This window comes from Muscardinus avellanarius (assembly GCF_963383645.1).
Source record: "Muscardinus avellanarius genome assembly, chromosome: 12".
In the NCBI taxonomy this organism is placed as follows: Eukaryota; Metazoa; Chordata; class Mammalia; order Rodentia; family Gliridae; genus Muscardinus; species Muscardinus avellanarius.
In genome coordinates this window covers 2452909-2470678 of record NC_137798.1, presented here as the reverse complement: position 1 = coordinate 2470678, position 17770 = coordinate 2452909, and the positions used below count along the sequence as shown (strand labels likewise).

Below are 17770 nucleotides of genomic sequence, written 5' to 3'. Positions count from 1 at the left end.
GGTTAAATGCTATATTTAGAAAACATTTTATAAACTTTTTTTGTGGATCTGGGGGTGGAACCCAGGGGCATTCAACTTCCGAGCTACACCCCTTGCCCTAATTTTTTATTCTTTATTTTGAAACTGGGTCATACTGAGTTGCAGAGGGCCTCTCTAAGTAGCTGAGGCTGTCTGTGAATTACGATCCTCTGGTCTCAGCCTCCCGAATGGTGGGATTACAAGCATGAACCACCACACCCGGTTTTATAAACTCTTGTTACATATAAATACATATAATTTTAGGATGAAAAAATACATTATTGACATTTTTACTATATATTATTACTATTTTTTCTACTGATACGGATAAACTGAGGTGTAGACATGTAAAATATGTTACATAAGATCATATAGCTAGAAGTGCTGGGCTGGTTCTGGAACCCCTAAGCATATCTGAAGTTAAAAGTTTTTTTTTTTTTTTTTGTGGTACTAGGGTTCCTGAAAACCCTTCTACCTCCGGGCTACATTCCCAGACCCATTTTTAAAATATATTTTTATTTGGAAACAGGGTCTCTTAAGCCAGCGTGGCTGGCTGGCTTTGAACCTGCGCGATCCTCCTGTCTCCGCCTCCCAAGTGCGGGGATTACAAGCGTGCGCCACCACGCCCGGCTTGAAGTGAAAAAAGTTTTTAAAGCAATAAAAAAGCCGGGCGTGGTGGCCCACGTTCGTAATCCCCCCCCCCCCCCCCCCCCGAGACAGGAGGATCGCACAGGTTCGAAGCCAGCCACCCGCGCTGGCTTAGGAGACCCTGTTTCCAAATTTTAAAAAATGTAAAAATAGGTCTGGGAGTGTAGCCCACAGGTAGAAGGGCTTCCAGGAACCCCAGTACCACCAAATAAATAAATAAATAAATAAATAAATAAATAGGCAATAAAAAACTAAAGATGAAGATGTATTCTGGATTTCTGTGGCACCTCTCTTTCAAGATGTTTCTCAGTTATTTCATTGTCTTTTTTAACTTCCTTGTGAATTGCAAAGAGAAGATGAATTATGATCACGTCTTGGAGCTATAGAAATGAAACTCAGCTGGGTGTGGTGGTGCTTGCTTTTAATTCCGGTACTTGGGAGGCTGAGATAGGAGGATCACAAGTTTGTGGCCAGCCTCAGCTACTTAGTGAGGCCCTCTGCAATTTGGTGAGACCCTGTCTCAAAATAAAGAATAAAAAATAGGGCTGGGGGTGTAGATCAGAGGAAGAATGCCCCTGGGTTCCATTCCCAGTACTGAAAAAAAAAAAAAAGAAAAAAGAAATGAAACTTAAAGAATTGGAATTAGAAAGAAACTCTGTGGATTACAAATAAAGTTCTATAGCTTGAACAAGATTAAATGCTATGCCAGATCGTTTCTCAGGCAGCTTCTCTGTAAAATAACCTGTAGGTTATTGATTCATCAGGTAACTTTGATGAGCTTGATGAAAACAATGCTTATGTTTTCTCAAATAGCTGGTTAGAAGGAATATTTTGATGGGTGTAGATAGTGGAACATTTTAAGCTTGATTCTAGAAATTTGGGTCCAGTTAATTTCAAGAGTCTTATCTGCTGGAGGAATAAGCAAGATTGGGGATTAGAACAACTTGTTTAGGACAATAAGAATTATGGTCACTGTGAACATAATCTAATATATCCCAAACACTGGATGATCCCAGGACAATGACCAGTGGTTGGTGTTTTCTTACGAAGAAAAGATGGGTTATGTTCTCAGGTCATTAAGACTATATTAACTATACAACGTTTCTGGTGATCATCAACCTTGCCTTCCAAGTCCATGTAAACGACAAAGTTAGAGTCCGGGCAAAGTTTATTTTTAAATTCTATGTGCTTGCCGCTCTCAGACACCTAGGAGATGAAAAGTCTTGGTGCTGGACATCTGGAAATTTTGCCTTCTTTAGGTGTTTGCATGTGGGCTGGTGATTTATGATGTTAAAAATAGACGCCGAGGTTGTATCATAAAGAAGTGATAGTCTTACATGTTTTAACTCACAGGTCGACTCTGATTAGATGGTGGCAGTTGCACGCTGCTTTGAGCTGTGAAGATTTAGGACCGTGTTGGGGGTCAACAGGAAAGGGTATTACAATGACTTGTGCCAGGCACTGGCCTGCGTTCTGTTATGTTCCTTTTTGCTTCCATTCTATTTCTCTTAGGTCTTAGGCTAGTTTTTGTAGGATCTGTCATTTGTGTGGCGGCAAGAGGGGGAAGCACGTGGACTTCAGCCTCTTGTTCATTTGTTGTAGGGTTAGAATGTTTTGGAATCATAGATGGTGAATCTTGGAAAGTGTGCGTGTATTTGGTAGCTTTTAGTTTTGGGGAAGTCCTTTGCAAGGCAATAGCACGGAGGGGGACAGAGAGCTTACCTCGTTATTTTGAGCCTTACATACTTTTCTCGCAGAGTCCATGCTCAAGACTTTTGATCTAGGGAAAAGAAGGACCAAGAAAGGGATTGAATAAAGTTTTCAAATATTCCTATCATATAGTATAGGATGGTTATTTAAAACAGCCAGAGCTACACTGCCCAATATTGTAGCTGTTGGCTACATGAAGCTATTTAAACTTAAGTTAAATAAAAATTTAGTTCCTCAGTCACCCTAGCCAACTCAGGTATCCCAGTGTCACATGTCACCAATGGCCATCTATTGGGTAGCACACAGTTCTATTAGGCAACATCATTCTAGAGTTCTTACAGAACAGTCAAGCCCTAACCTAATCCTCAGTGAAGATCTAGAAACATTTGAAGGTGTCCTTTAGGAGCAAGAACTCCAACTCTCAAGAAATGGTTTCTAGTTTACACGCGGCCTCATAAGAAGCTCTCTGATTTTGGTCTCTTGTTCTCCATTTAAAGGTCCCCCAAACATATAAAATAGAAATACTTTATGACTTAGTTAGGTTTGATATGGCCATTACAGTGTGTCTAGAGGTGAGTTTCAGCATTGTGTGATAGTGGATGCCTGTAATCCCAGTACTTGGGAGGCTTAGACAGAAAGATCCCAGGTGTTAAGCTAGCGCCAGCAATTTAGTGAGGCTCTCAGTGACTTAGTGAGACCCTGTTTCAGAATAAAAAATAAAATAGGTCTGGAGGTATAGCTTGGAGTAAAATACTGCTGGTTCTAATCCTGTTCCCCTTCAAAATATATGTATATGTATAGCATATATAATGTATAATATATAATGTGTACACACACACACACACACACACACACACACTCACACACAGATAACACAGATCAGGTTCATGCCTATGCCACATGGCTAGTCTCTATATATTTGGGAGAAGTAAAAATGATATTACTTTTAAGGCCGTTTTGTGAAATATAAAGAATACTCATCAAGACATTAGGTTACTAATACCTCAAAATAAATGTTTCTGCTTATAAGCCCAAACAATAATGTGATAAAATTAAGAAGGGAGGTGTCTTTCTGCAGTCTTTTTCAGAACTAGAATTGTACACTGGTGTGACCTAGGAGGACTAAACCCAATTGCTGAAAGAGAGGAAAGACGTGATATTGGGGCTTATTCAATTCCAGACAGGAAGCAGGCTGAGAGTATCTGCTCTGACCCAGGCTGAGATGGAGTTACCACTAAACCAGGATGTTCCTTTGTTTGCCAAAGCTCACACTTCTCTCTCAAGGAATCGAGTCTCTAATTCTTCTTCTATTCTCCTCAAAGTTTCCTGGTACTTCTTCAAAGAGAAATAAAGGAAGCCACAGTTACTACTTAGATGCTTTACGATTTTTCCAAGCATACAAACACCGATCACATTGCCAAATGAATCTTAGATACTCCCACCGCCTCTGCTTTCACGGACCCCACCGCCGCCTCCTTTTCCTCCTCTCTCACTGGGTCTCACCACTGGGTTAGCCCTTGGTGGTAACTGGGTTTAGAAGTGCTCATTACTAAGAATGCAGATATTGGAAGAGGAGGGCCGTGGTTACCAGGGAGACAAGGAACACTGGAGCGACACTGAGTGCTCGTGACCTTCCAGTCTCTTTGAGAGCTAAAATTCTTCTAGATGGCATCCTTTGGACTGCCTGGTTCCCTTTCACCCTGTACCTTGACAAACCCTTTGGTGTCCCTTGCCAAGAAGCTGTACCTTTATGCAGAGGGCTTGATCTTCACAGAGCTGGACCACAAACACATAGTCTTCCATGACCTGGGAATCCAAAAATTGGGTCTTAAATTTCTCTCAGTATACTGCTAATAGAACAAGAGTATACATGTTCCCTCCATCTCACAGACAAAATGTTCTGACGGTCCTTTTTTTTTTTTACTGATTATATGAAGTTATTGTATTTTTCTAGGATAAATAAACCATGTATATATATTTTGATGGTACTGGGGTTCCTGGAAACACTTCTACCTTCGGGCTACACTCCCAGACCTATATTTTATATTTTTTATTTGGAAACAGGGTATCTTAAGCCAGTGAGGCTGGCTTCGAACCAGTGCAATCCTGTCTCTGCCTCCAAGTGTGGGGATGACAAGCGTGCGCCACCACGCCCGGCATAAACCGTATTTTTAAGTCTAAATGGGAATTATTTCGGATCAGTTGGCAGATGCATACTAATATCAGATGATATAGAAATAAAATGTGTTCTGTAAAACATGTTAAAGCCAAGGTAACCTAGGGAACTGTATCCAACTTCCTATTCTTATCCCCTTCTAGCCCCCAATGGTCCTGAGACTAGAATCTGCTTATATGTAAATCATTTGAAGGATGTGTTAGATTGATCAGGCTTCTCTTTCGTGGGGGAGAGTAACGGTCAAGTCCGCATTGTTACCTTGGCCAGCTTCTTTTCTTGATCTGCACAGGAAGCTTCCAGCTGTTGTAACTTAAGCTACAGAAAGAAAGAAAGAAAGAAAAAAAAAAAGATGGGTAACTCAGCAAGATGGAAACTGCAGGAATGGCATGTCATCTCAAAGCTCGTCTCCTAGGCTGTTGAAGAGCATCAGGCCATGGTTTCAGATGGCCGTCTGACAGAGAAGTTAAACCATCCGCTGCTCTTTGCTGCTGCTTTATAAACACACTCCTCTGCCCCTAGCACTGATCTGGTGCTACCTTCACACTTGAATTTCAATTCTCGGCTTTATTACTTACTTTATTTATTATTATTATTTATTTATTATTAATTATTTTTAATTAATAATAATTATTAATTATATTAATTATTAATTATTTATGATAATTAATATATAAATAAATAATAATAATTAATATTATTAATTATTTATTTATTATTTATTACTTTATTTATTCTCTTACTTAGCTATTTCTCTCAGAAATAACACCAGTCTTGAAAAACGTTGCTCCTCCTTTTTCTTTTAGATGGTCAGAACGCAAGGCTTTTGCTTCCTCCTCTATCCCTCCCTGTATTCCCTTGTCTCTCTTTTCTTTTCCTTAAATTTTTGGTGAAATATACTAGAGTGAAATGCTTTTGGAGGAGAAGGTAGTACTGGGATTATAGTGGGGAATGGGACTGACAGGCTATCCACCCTCAGAGCTGTCACTTTAGTCGGGGGATAAAATAGATAAGTCAACACGACAATGGTATGGGCTACGAGGGTAATAAAAATGGGTTAAGGCGTGATGAGGGAGAGAGTGATGGTGGTGGTGTGAGGGATGTGAGAGGCGGTGGTTAAAGGCCTCTCTAGAAAGATGATACTTGGCTGGAATCTAAATATTAGCTAAATGGATATTTGGAACAAACATGGTCCTCAGGGAGGTTATTGGCAAGGCCAAGAGCAAGAAGTAGTATATAAACTCAGTGTGTATAGGAAGGTCGAGGAGTCTTGTAGGTAGGTGAAGAGGTGGGACACTAGATTATGTTGGGCTATATAGTTCCTATAAACAGTTTGCAGTGAGAAATCAGGAAAGGACTCGACATGGAATGGCACAATTTGATTTGTGACATTATTGTCTTTTCTGTGTATAAAAAATGGACTGCCTAACAGTAAGAGGAGAAGCAGGGGACTAGTTAGGTGATGACTTCGGCTGTTCAGGTGCAGGTGGCTTGCAGAGGTGAGTGGTAACAAGAGTACCGAGTAGACAGGAATGGATGCACGGGGGCATCTCTTGGAGACAGAGCGGACACTCCCTCATACCTTCTGTTTGTAGCCCCACTGTGTCCACTTTCATCTAGGTGCTATCACCTGACATCTGGCCTTGTGGAACAGTTATTTTCCCCTCCCATCAGCTGCATCTAGGGTACACCAGCCAAATATTGTAAATGCTCATAAGGGTCATAGAAGGCACCCCAGTAATCTGCTGAACTGATTACCAACACGCCAGCGGGACAGGAGCAAAAGAGATGCTATACATTTTAGACACTTCGGGCTACCTGAGAAATTCGAAAGGTGGTTCAAAGGGCTAACGCTATCCTAGAAGTCGTTAGGATTGGGTTGATTTGTAGTGGTGATGGTCGTGACAAGGCTGGAACCCTACTGTCTATCAGCTCAGCTCGCTTGACATGGCCCCCACAGCCAGAACCAGTAGGTCACTGTGTGATTCTGGCAGGTCTGATTCTGGCTGACCTGCTTTCAGAAACACCTGTTCTGGGCAAAAGACAGGGATGTTGGAAGAATATTAGTCTCTTGATTGCTGCAGACATATGACAAGTATAGTCAGTCTTCATGACTTTTTCTAGTGTGTGTGTGTGTGTGTGTGTGTGTGTGTGTGTGTAACTGGGGATTAAACCCAGGGTCACTCTTTTTCTGAGCTACATTCCCAGCCATATTTCAGTTTTTACTTTGATATAGGGTCTTGCTAAGCTGCAGAAGCTGGCCTTAACCTGTGATTCTCATGTTTTACCCTTCCGAGTACTGGGATTGTAGATGTGTAGCACCATACCTGGCCACCCTTTCTAGTCTTCACTCCAGTTTCATCCTGATACATTCTGAGACTCCTGATACCTTTCTTCCCAGTTAAGTTTCCTGGATGAGCATAGCCAAGCAAGCTTACCTGTTGGCTTTAGACTTCCTGCTCTTATGGTTACCAATACTAAATTGGCCAGCACTTGATAGGAAAATTATTTTATATATTTTCATTTTCTGCTTTTATTTTTACTATCTACATTTCTTCAGAGGCATCGTATACACTGTGAAGTGTGGGCTTTTTAAGATAAAAAAAGTTATTTAAGGACAAAGAATTCTGGAGAAAGGGTAAAAAAAGAAATTTATCTGCTTTCTGAATTAAAAAAGAAAGTCTCGAATTCTTGTGTTTTGAACAGATAGGTTGAGTATGGCCCCAGGTTCTTAGCTCTAAAACACAATTAGAGAAATGCAAAGCACTGTATGATGTAGTTAGAAAAGAGAGGTTATAAATACTTGAATGACTAATTGAATAAATCTGTTTGTGGATTGGAACTAATAACATGGTGTATAAATCGTTTAGCACTTAGTAGACTTATAAATCCTAATTTTTCCTCCATGAATTCATATATACACTGCAGCCAGAATTTATTTTTTATTTTTTATTTTTTGGCGGGTCTGGGGATGGAACCCGGGGGCATTCTACCTCCGAGCTACACCTCCTGCCCAATTTTTTATTCTTTATTTTGAAACAGGGTCTCACTGAGTTGCAGAGGGCCTCACTCAGTAGCTGAGGCTGTCCGTGAACCGCGATCATCCGGTCTCAGCCTCCCGAATGCTGGGATTACAAGCGTGCGCCACCACGCCCGGCTTCAGCCAGAATTTTAAAGTGACAACTCTAAAATGATGTGACTTTGTAAAACTTTAGTCATCCCAAGCAAGAAGGAATATTTGATATGCACAACTTCATTTAATCCTCAAACTGAGGTTGGGAGGGAGGGAGCAATTAAATTGCCCAACTTCAAACACAAATTAAGCGTGGGAGCCAGGATTTAAATGAGGCATTCCACTGCCTCAAATGTTATATATACATTTGGTCCCTGCTCTTCCTAATAAAAGAAAAAAAAGCTGGCCTCAGAGTGAAATTCTTTACTAGTGGGCAAAGGAGGAAAATTCAGCACTTAGTGGCTCGGTCTTAAGCTGTTATAATGGATAAAAAATATAAAAGAATTTATTGCACCGTTGACAATTGTTCCCAGCCTGCCAGCTTGTTTTCTGGACACACAGCCCAACCATTTAGGATGGCTCTTTCATTTACCTTCGACTCTTCTGGGGTTCCATCCAGATTGCCGTGTTCACTCCTGAACACCTTGGGTGATTTCCTGGTAAGCTACAATTTCAAGTAAGAAATATATTTCAAATACACTCCCAAACAAACAAACCCAAACCAGAAAGAACAGCCGTTGGTGGGTGTGCACCAGTAACTGTGGCTTAGATAAGAACTGCCAGGAGATGGTTCCTTGGGAGGTCTTTGGCTTCCTGTGGACACATCTGTACTCCACCTTCATCCCCCTAGCTAGTGTGGCCCATCAGAGCTGGGGTCCACTCAGGGCAAGAGGGCTTCCCCAAGCCCCGGATTCCTGCTGGCCACTCAGGGCTGCAGCCATGGCTCAGAGATGGACACTAACCAGTGGACGCTGAGAAGGGGTTGAGGTGGATAAATATCTAGGAGAAATATCTAGGAATATGTTGGAGAATAAGAATCCGCCTTTGGGGGATTTAGTTGTGTATGTGTGTTTTATTATTCTTAATCTATTTATTTTGTGGTACTGGGGATTGAACCCAAGGGCATTCTCTATGTCCAATTGACACACCCAACCTAACTTCATATTTTTGCTTTGAAAAACAGTCTCTCTAGGTTGCTGATAACCTTGCTATATTGCTCGGGCTGTTCTTGAGCCTGTGATCCTCCTATCTCAGCCTCTCAAGCGCTGGGATTACAGGCTTATGCCACCATTCCTGGCTGTGCATGTGTCGTAAAGTCTTGATTGGAAGAAAAAATTAACCTCTCATTATAAAAGTTCCAGTCAATCACTTCAACAAAGCCTGCCAGAATCCATTCTTTTGTGAGAGAGTGAAGGACTCGTGGGATAACTAAATACTTCATTCACTCCTTTCACATTATACTCACAGGGAAAACTCCTAACACTTAGGTCCTGAGCTTCAGTCTGGGAGAGGGAGTCAGGGCTAGCACCCTCAGGCCTCTTTGACACATGGCTTCCCACGTGATCCTTTCCCTCCCTTGCCTCCAGAGTGGGGATGCCGCGTGTCACTGGGGAGCCCAGAGCCGGATCCCACCTTTCTTTGAAGTTCGCTGATACTGTGGATCAGAGTCTCATTCTTCCTTTCCTGGGAAGAGAAAGCAGCAGAGGTGTTAAGTGTGCATTGGCGCGTCACCCTCTGTTATTTTTTTTTTTTAGCTGATTGCTGTTGATTTCACCCAGTAACCAGATTTACTTGCATAATATAAGTAGATCCTGAGATAAAACAAAGGAGAAGTATGTACCCACTCCCCAGGAATGTAGATGCCCACCTGCGGGGTCCCAATATGACACATTCCTAAAGAAACCCTGCCCTCCACACATTTCCTCCCGTGCACGGACATGTCCTGTCCTGATTTGGGGCTTGACAATTCGTGGCTGACAGTGGATGAGGACCAGGACCGATGCTCCTTCCAGCATCTCACTTACAAGGTGGGCTGTTTCTTCCTCCAGGTCCTGCAAGGCTCTTTCCCTTTCCAGGGTGATGCAGTTTTCCTTCTCCCATTCCTCATCTTCTGCTGGATCTCGGGTCTGGGTAATTTCACTTTCCAGCCTGGATGACAGAAGCTCTGTAAGGACTGTGATTGGCACTTTGAGAACTGATAAAGCACAGATACAAGTGGGTAAGGGTAGGCCAGTGATGAGAGGTGTGAATCTCAAATGGAGATTCTTTACTGGATCCATAGAATCGGAGTCACTTTCAAGGCATAAAAAGTAAGATCTGTCTGATTCCCAGGCCAAACACCCAAATGTTCTCTCAACTCAGGTAAATATTTCCCAGTTGTTATGTAATCTATTTGAAGTTTGCTGGGTTTCAGCATTCTAGCCACAGAGAAATTCATAAACAACAACAACAACCACAACACCCTTTTTGCTCACAACATACGGGTCACTAGAGCAAGCAGGAAATATCTAATACTCACCTCTGAACCTCATTTTCTTTTTCTTGGATTTTGAGAAGAAGTTCCTGGTTTGCTTCATCTATTCTCTGCATATCTTTTTCAAGGTCCATGTTTAAACTGATAATATTCTTCTTTGACTGGGCCAATCTTAAGATTTCCATTTTCTCTGACCTGTAGACTCAGCCCCCCCCATGAACAAGGGCCAATTATTTTAAGACCAATAATCATTGGACCAAAGGGAAGATAGAAGACATGTAATTCATCAACCTTGCTCTTTCCTGGAACATACTTTTCATTCTTGAGAAATTATGTTTCTTAATTATGCTCTATAAATTTGATTCAAGAATTCTCATTTCTAATACACCTCCACTGTGGTTTAATGAGAAGCTTTGCTTCCTTAAATAGCCCTTGCATCAGAGAGAACTGTTTCCCTTGGCAACCTTTTCTTAAATTGTTCACAAAAGCCTGTTCATGCAATACACTTTTATTGAGTATTTTTATCTAGGCACCTGGCACATCACTTCTGGTTGGGCCTGGACTTATGCAGAAATAAAAGAGGTTTCCACCAGCAGGGGAGGGCTTTCATCTTTCCCTCCCTCCTCCTACCTCTACTTCTCTCCTTCTTGCCTACCAGAATGTTTGAGATTCTATCCCGAGAGTCCTTCCGCTGAGCACACACAGACATCTTCAGATATGGCTTTCAGAAATATAACTGTCTTTTCGGAAATAAATTTGAATGAAATAATGGTAGCTTTGGCGCAGTCTAGAAAAGGCAACTGCCACATTGGAGGCACTCAAACTTTTATTTTTCTTTAACTGAAATTCACTGGTTTTTCTTTGAAGTTATTAACTAGGAAGAGGGTAGTTAGGCTCAGGGACTTTTGAGTAGGAATGAAATATAATATTGGGAAATAAAGTACTATCTTGGAAGGACTGGTTTGGATAGTAAATTTACAGTAGTTATGACTTGCTGGAGGACTGGAGTGCTGGGAGAGGTGCAATGGGGATGGGTGGATGGAAGCAGAGGGGTCGGGAGAGCATCAGCTCTGCTGCTGATACCCTGGCCCCTGGCGGTGGCTCTGTCTAACCACAATTACTTACTCGTAATCTAAGTGCTCTTCCTTGCATTCTTCCATCGCAGATTCCCTAAAATGTCAGCAGAGAAGCGTCAAATGAATTGGGGAAACAGGTCCATTCATGGATCAGGGAGTAAGGAGGCAGGAACCCTCCTAAATAGAAACTAAATAGTTTTCCTCCTTCCAACCCCTCCTCTCTCCCCAATTTGATATGACAAGACCCAGCCTTCTGTTTCTTCTGTCCATGGTCTGATTAGGTCTTGGTAAGGAAACAGTGAGGATGCAGGGATAATGCTGGAAAATCTAATAAATGCCTTGCCAGCAGATATATTCAAAGATAGGTTAGTGCATGAACCCATATGGAGATTTATATAAGAATCTAGGAGGAATAGAGATGATCATTTATTCTTAATCCCCCTTTCTCCTAAGCCTAGTTGCTTTCCTTAAGCCCAAGGACACAGATATGGGTACATCACTGCCTTGAACTGTCATCTCTACTCTCTTACCCACCCTCCCCTGAATTTCTAATACTAAGGCCATTAGTATTAAAGAGGGCTCCAAAACCAGTTATTTGGCTCTCTCTGCCTTTTAGTTTTCTTTTTTCCCCATTTCTTCTGCAAACTCTACCTCCCTTTTGGTGTATATTGTCTTCCTGATCCTGCCCTAGTCAATAGCTAATGAAGAGTCTAATACTTTCCCACTGGAACCATCCAATAGAATGTCAGAACCTTCTGAGGATGCCATGGCTCTGCTATTGACAAGGGAGGGTGGGTGGGGCAGTATGTCATAATGGGCTGGGGGGGCGAGGGATTCATTTATGCAGAGTCAGAGCCTCCATGGATGCATGGTTTTCAGGCCAAGGGTGCCCCGAGCAGCAGTAGGTTCAATCAATCTAACTTTTAAGTGGTATGAAGAGGCAGCCCTTGTCTTTGATTTCCTTGGTGGACAGGGCTTTCTTCTTACCCTAGTGTGACTGAAGTGGAAAGCCTGGGTCCTGGAGCCAGCGATCTGATCCCATCATTCATTCGATGAACATTAAGACACTGGAGGACCACCAGTATTTGCCAGGCATTGTCCTGAATACTAGGGAGAAAGAGTGAACAGAATAGCCAAAGCCCTTGCTCTCATCAAGTTTACATTCCATGGTGTGTGTGTGGGGGATAGGGGCGATGGACGGGGAGTAACGATATCAACAAAAGAAGCAAGTTAATTAATTTCATTTTATATGATAAAAAGAGAACACTGAAGAAATAGGTGAAGAGGGTAAGAGGAAAGGCTGTGTGTGTGTGTGTGTGTGTGTGTGTGTGTGTGTTGCAATTTTAATTTGGGTGGTGCAGAGGAAGTGGCTGAACATTCCCAGACCTGAGAGTGGTGTAAGAAGACCTGGTGGCCTAGAGGGGACCCCACGGTGTGCTGAGGTAGACAAGGGTCCAGCAGACGCAGGAGCAACAAGAGGAGGCATAACTCATGGTTATGCAGCTCTTCCCTGTACCTGACAACATATCGGAGAGGGAGAGTCACCCTAAAAGACTGAGAAATTACCTAAAGGAGATTGTTAAATTGGCAATGTCTGCGATATCTCCAGTTGGTTTCATTGGGTCTTTTATGCCAAGTTTAAGATCAATTGAAGACGATAAAGAATGTGTTTCTGTATACCTGAATGTGTGTACATTTTGGTCAAATTCTGCAGTTAGGAACTTTTTGTCTGTTTGAGTCACAGGAACCTGTGAAGTTTCAGGTCTCTACTTAATGAGGATCACATTGAGTTGATTTGTGAGCCAGAGTGACTTCTTAACATACTGTAGTTTCCAACAAACTATTTGTAAAATTAATGGCCTCTGATGACCCCCATTACCATCTCCCTTCTTCCTGAAAGAAGGCATTTCATTGCTTTATGAAGCTGTACACAGAAGAGTAATTAAGTAACAATTCAGGCCAATGGCCTCTCCCAGGAATTAATGGTAGGGAGAGTTCATTAACCCCAGCTGGTTATAGCTTCTCCAGGAAATGCCCTGGACCAAGGTTATGTAGCTGTTAATGGATTGGATAGGGACTTTAACTGGTATAAAAATAAAGCCCTATCTCCTTCCTGGGGAGCTTTTCTCCTTGAGGGGCTACCGAAGACAAGCTGGCATGAGCAACAGAACCTCCAGCTTGGGGCCTTGCGTGGACGAGGACAACAGATTGCCACTGGTGAGAATTGTTAAATCAAGGTAAAAACAGGGCCTTCGGGGCAGATTAAGGTCTTTGACATATGCCTCCCCGCAGGTAGGGAGATGGCTTGATTAACACCCAGCACAGTGTTGGAGCAGCTGTTTCCCCTTGGTAACTTTTCTATGCCTGCCGTACCCTGTGCAGAAGAGGCACTGAGAACTATTTCTTCTTTCACTCCCTGCTTCTCAGGGACGCAGCAGCAGCCTGGTATAGAAGTTGATGGGAACCGGCTGGGTTCCAGGCTGGGCCTCCTGCTTCATCTGCTGCGTCTCTGTGCTTTTAAACTGCGTGGGGACTGGCCAGGCCCACCTGAGCCTGGACCGGGCTCTCAGGCTGCCTGGAAGGGGAGTGGGAGGGGTAGGTGAAGAGCTATTTCCTTTGCTTACCTTGCTGTCCTCCCCTGGGACATTGACAGATTTGTCTTGGATATTTTATAAGTGAGCCTGGTTCTAGGGCTCACTTCCAGGTGAGACTCTAGAACCCCATTTCTAGTCTCACCTGGAAATGAGCCCTAGAACCCCATTTTTAGAGCACCTTTCTTCCAATATGGGTTCAAACATACCATTTTCCTTTCTATTCTTAGTGACTATTTTGTATAAAGTTTAGACTCATAAAACTCTTTGAATTTCCTTTCATAATACTTCTCCCAAGCATTCTTAAAACTAGAAACTTGAACTACACTAGAAAGAGAAACAGAGAGAGAGAGAGAAAGAGAGAAAGAGAGAGAGAGAGAGAGAGAGAGAGAGAGAAAGAAACACAGACAGAAAATAATTGTACTCAATAATTAATATCATTGGTCCAGGTTGGGCTTTTTTGGTATATTTCTACACAAGTCAAAACTCAGATCTAATAAGAATTTTTTTAATATTCAGTAAACCATGGGGGTTTGAACTGGCATAAAGATACATGTATATTTTATTTAAAAATTTTTTGGTAGTAGAAATAGCATGGTATTGGCACAAACACAGACACATAGACCAATGGAATAGAATAGAAGGCACAGAAGAAAGACAGTTTTATTTTTTTGACAAATGGTGCTGGGCAAACTGGATTTCTATATGTAGAATTAGACTCAGTCTCTCACCTGTCAACTCAAGATGGGTTAATGCTTTTATAATTATTGAATCATCGCTATCACAAACAGCATTAAAGAACTAAAAAAAATGGGATTGCCAGATGATGGAGGAGAAACCTCAGCAAAGCTGAAATGGGAGGGTAGGAGACAAAGAGGGCTGAGGCTGATTAATGGAGGAGCTACATTTGAATATGTGTAAAAGTATGAATGTGGCATGGTCAACCTGGACACTCATTTTTGGGAGGGGAGAAAGGGGAAGTGTGGGTCGGGGAGGGCACCAAGCACAGTCAATGTGTTCCATTTCCAATATGATCCACATAAAAATAAAAAAAATAAATTAATAGAAAAAGAACTAAAAATGGAGGCTTATCAGGAACTCTACCTCACAGAAAACCACTGTAATTCTTCAACTTTCCTTCTATTCTTTGCTATTCATACACCTTTTATAGTTATCATAGAATAGATATATTGCTGGTTTTTTCCATCTAATATTCTTATATATTTCCCAGGTTGCTACTTTCTATAATTATTTCAATCACTGCAAAAAATTCTGCTGCGCTGCTAACCATCATAATTTACTTAACCACACTACTTATCTGTTTACATATCTGTTTCTTCTATTAGATTTCGAGCTTTGAGAGCCCAGCGCAGCACACATTGTTTGCTGTGGCTGTCACAAGGTCCCAAGCAGAGCAGCTTAAACAACAAAGATGCCTCTTCTTGCAGTTCCGGAAGCGAGAAGTCCAAGGTCTGGGATTGGCGGGTTGTTTCTTCCAACACCTTCCAGTGATTTGCTGATGTTTTGGTCCTCACATGGCCATCACTTGTGTGTGTGTGTCCACATCTCCTCCTCTTACAAGGACACTGGTCATGTCACCTAGAAGATCTCACTCTTACTGTCTGCAGAAACAATCACATTGTGAGTAGCAGGGGTTAGGACTTCAACCTAAGAATTTTGGGAGTTTTGACTCAGCCCATTAACAGTGCTTAACTTGCCTTTTACCCCTGTGCCGGGCACGTAGGATATAGTCAGTGAGTGTTTAGCTGTGGCTGAGTTCATGAACACTCAGTCGTTTCCTGATCTTTGATAAAAGCACTTCAAAGAACATATTTGTGTGGAGCTCAGGATATAGCTTAGCTTAAAGCATGTGCTTAGCATGTGTGAGGCCCTGGGTTCAATCTTCAGCACCCTACTCCAAAAGAACATGCTTGTGTAATCACTGTGGTGTTTTTGGAATAACCAGAACATCAAAAGATATGCATTTATATTTTTAGTCCCCCCCCCTCCTTTTTGTACTGGAATTGAACCCAGAGACATTCTACCTCCAAGATACACTCCTAGCCATGTTTATTTTTTATTTTTAATTAATTAATTTTGTGTGTGTGTGTGTGTGTGTGTGTGTGTGTGTGTGTGGTACTGGGGATGGAATCCAGGGACATTCTACCTCTGAGCTTTACCCGCAGTACTATTTTTTACTCTTTATTTTTTTGAAACAGGGTCTCACTGAACGTACTGTATTGTCTGACTGTGAGTCTAGCCATAAGGTCATGCTATAGGCCACAAAAAACGAAGGAACAAAGAAAGAGGAACTCCTCCTAACCGTTGACATGCCCGGAGATGTCTTGGCCACTAGCACACCAACCAGTGGCTTATACAGCTACTCCTGTATTGACTACTCCTGTATCCCTCTTCTTTGCCCCATAAAAGCCCCTAGCCTTTAGGGAGGCGAGCGTTCTGTCTCTTGTGGGCTTTCTCCTCAGTCAGATGATTCTTTTCAGGTTTTATTCCTAAATAAAGCTTGTTTCCTGCTTTCAGAAATGTTTTCTTTTAGACTTCCGGGAAGATGGCGACCGAGAAAAGCGGGGCTTAAGAGCCCCGCTAACAACAAATCTCCATTACTACAAAATCAGCGCCTTTCAAAGCCAGAAAACAACATCACCAGGAAAACAAAAAAAATCACCAGGCTCCAGAGAGGAAGCGGACTGAGAACAGAGCCACAGAGGAGATCCTCACGCCCGAGGAAGCGGCTTCACGCCCGAGGACGCGGCAGCAGCCATACTGCCGGCGGCACCGGCGAGTTCACGGGACGGCCACAACAAGCCGAGGGGAGCCGCTGCGGAACAGCGAGGCGGGATTTCTCGGCGCAGGAAGCATCTAAAGCTCGCAGTGGCTGAGCTCAGCACACGCTGCAGGGATTCAGAGTGGAAATCAAAACCAAGAAAAAAAAAACGCCAGCCCCACAGCCAAGGGCGTAGCAGTGGCGCCATATTGCCACCGGCGGCAGCAGCAGAGAATTCACCGAATCCAGTACAGCTACATCTGCATACTCAAGAACAGTGAGTCAAATTGCGGGCTCCAGAGGAGAAATCCCAGTACTGTACTCACTGGGACTTGACCCAGCGGGAGAGGGGCGGGGGCAGTGATATCACACCATAGGAGAACGTGCAACCAGGCACCCCCCACAGTCTAAAGCAGCCTCTATCGACTCTCTGGGTCGGAGACTCTGTGATACAACCCAGTAAAGGAGTAGTGGGGTCTGAGATACTACAGACTCGAGATCCAGAGCACCTTAAGTGAAGTCATAGTGACCCAAGGGAAGAACCCAGAGAAGGCACAAACTTCTGAAATCATGGGAAAGAGGAATAATACTGGAGCAATAAATGCCCACAACCCCACAACATCAGAACCCGATAAAACTGAAAATCAGAGATTTCTAGAAAATCAAATCAGGAAAATAACTGTAGAAATAATAGAGGTGCTTCGAAAAGAACTCAGAGAGAGCCAAAAAGAGATAAAGGATGCAATTAATGAAGTAAAGGCCTCAATTCAAAGCACAAACAACCGATTAGAACACATGGAGAACAGAATCTCACTCTTAGAAGATAATCATTCCAAAAATGAACGCATAGTTTCTAATCTAGAAAAAAATATCCGACAGCAGGAATCTGATATTGAAGAAATATGGGCCCATTTTAAGAGAGCTAACGTAAGAATAATTGGAATAGAGGAGGGAAAAGAAAGTGAAACCAAAGGGATCAACAATCTCTTCAAGGAAGTAATAGCAGAAAATTTTCCAGACATAGAGCAAGAGGTCGATACACAGGTCCAGGAAACTTATAGAACTCCCTTTAGACAGGATCAGAGAAGAGGATCCCCACGCCACATAATTGTCAAAATGACCAATGTGGAAGCCAAGCAGAGAATCTTAAAGGCAACAAAAGCAAAGGGCCAAGTGACATTCAGAGGCAAACCAATTAGAATCACTCCAGACTTCCCAAACCAAGTTATGAGAGCCAGAAGGGCTTGGAGTAACATATTCCCAATTTTGAAAGAAAACAACTTCCA

At 42.5% G+C, this 17770-nt stretch overlaps 1 protein-coding gene across 1 annotated transcript; it reads right to left on the bottom strand.

The window, feature by feature from the left end:
• Positions 1–1734: 1734 nt before the first annotated feature.
• Positions 1735–11860, bottom strand: TMCO5A (transmembrane and coiled-coil domains 5A; the record flags this gene model as incomplete). Its single annotated transcript, XM_080707919.1, has 11 exons — positions 11763–11860; positions 11161–11205; positions 10081–10230; positions 9587–9710; positions 9195–9245; positions 8155–8226; positions 4811–4867; positions 4123–4182; positions 3647–3711; positions 2389–2446; positions 1735–1872 (listed from the first exon to the last, which is right to left on the bottom strand). Exons 2-11 carry the CDS (start codon positions 11193–11195, stop codon positions 1735–1737), a joined length of 810 nt encoding a protein of 269 aa, XP_080564045.1. The 5' UTR covers positions 11196–11205; positions 11763–11860.
• Between the last annotated feature and the right edge of the window lie 5910 nt (positions 11861–17770).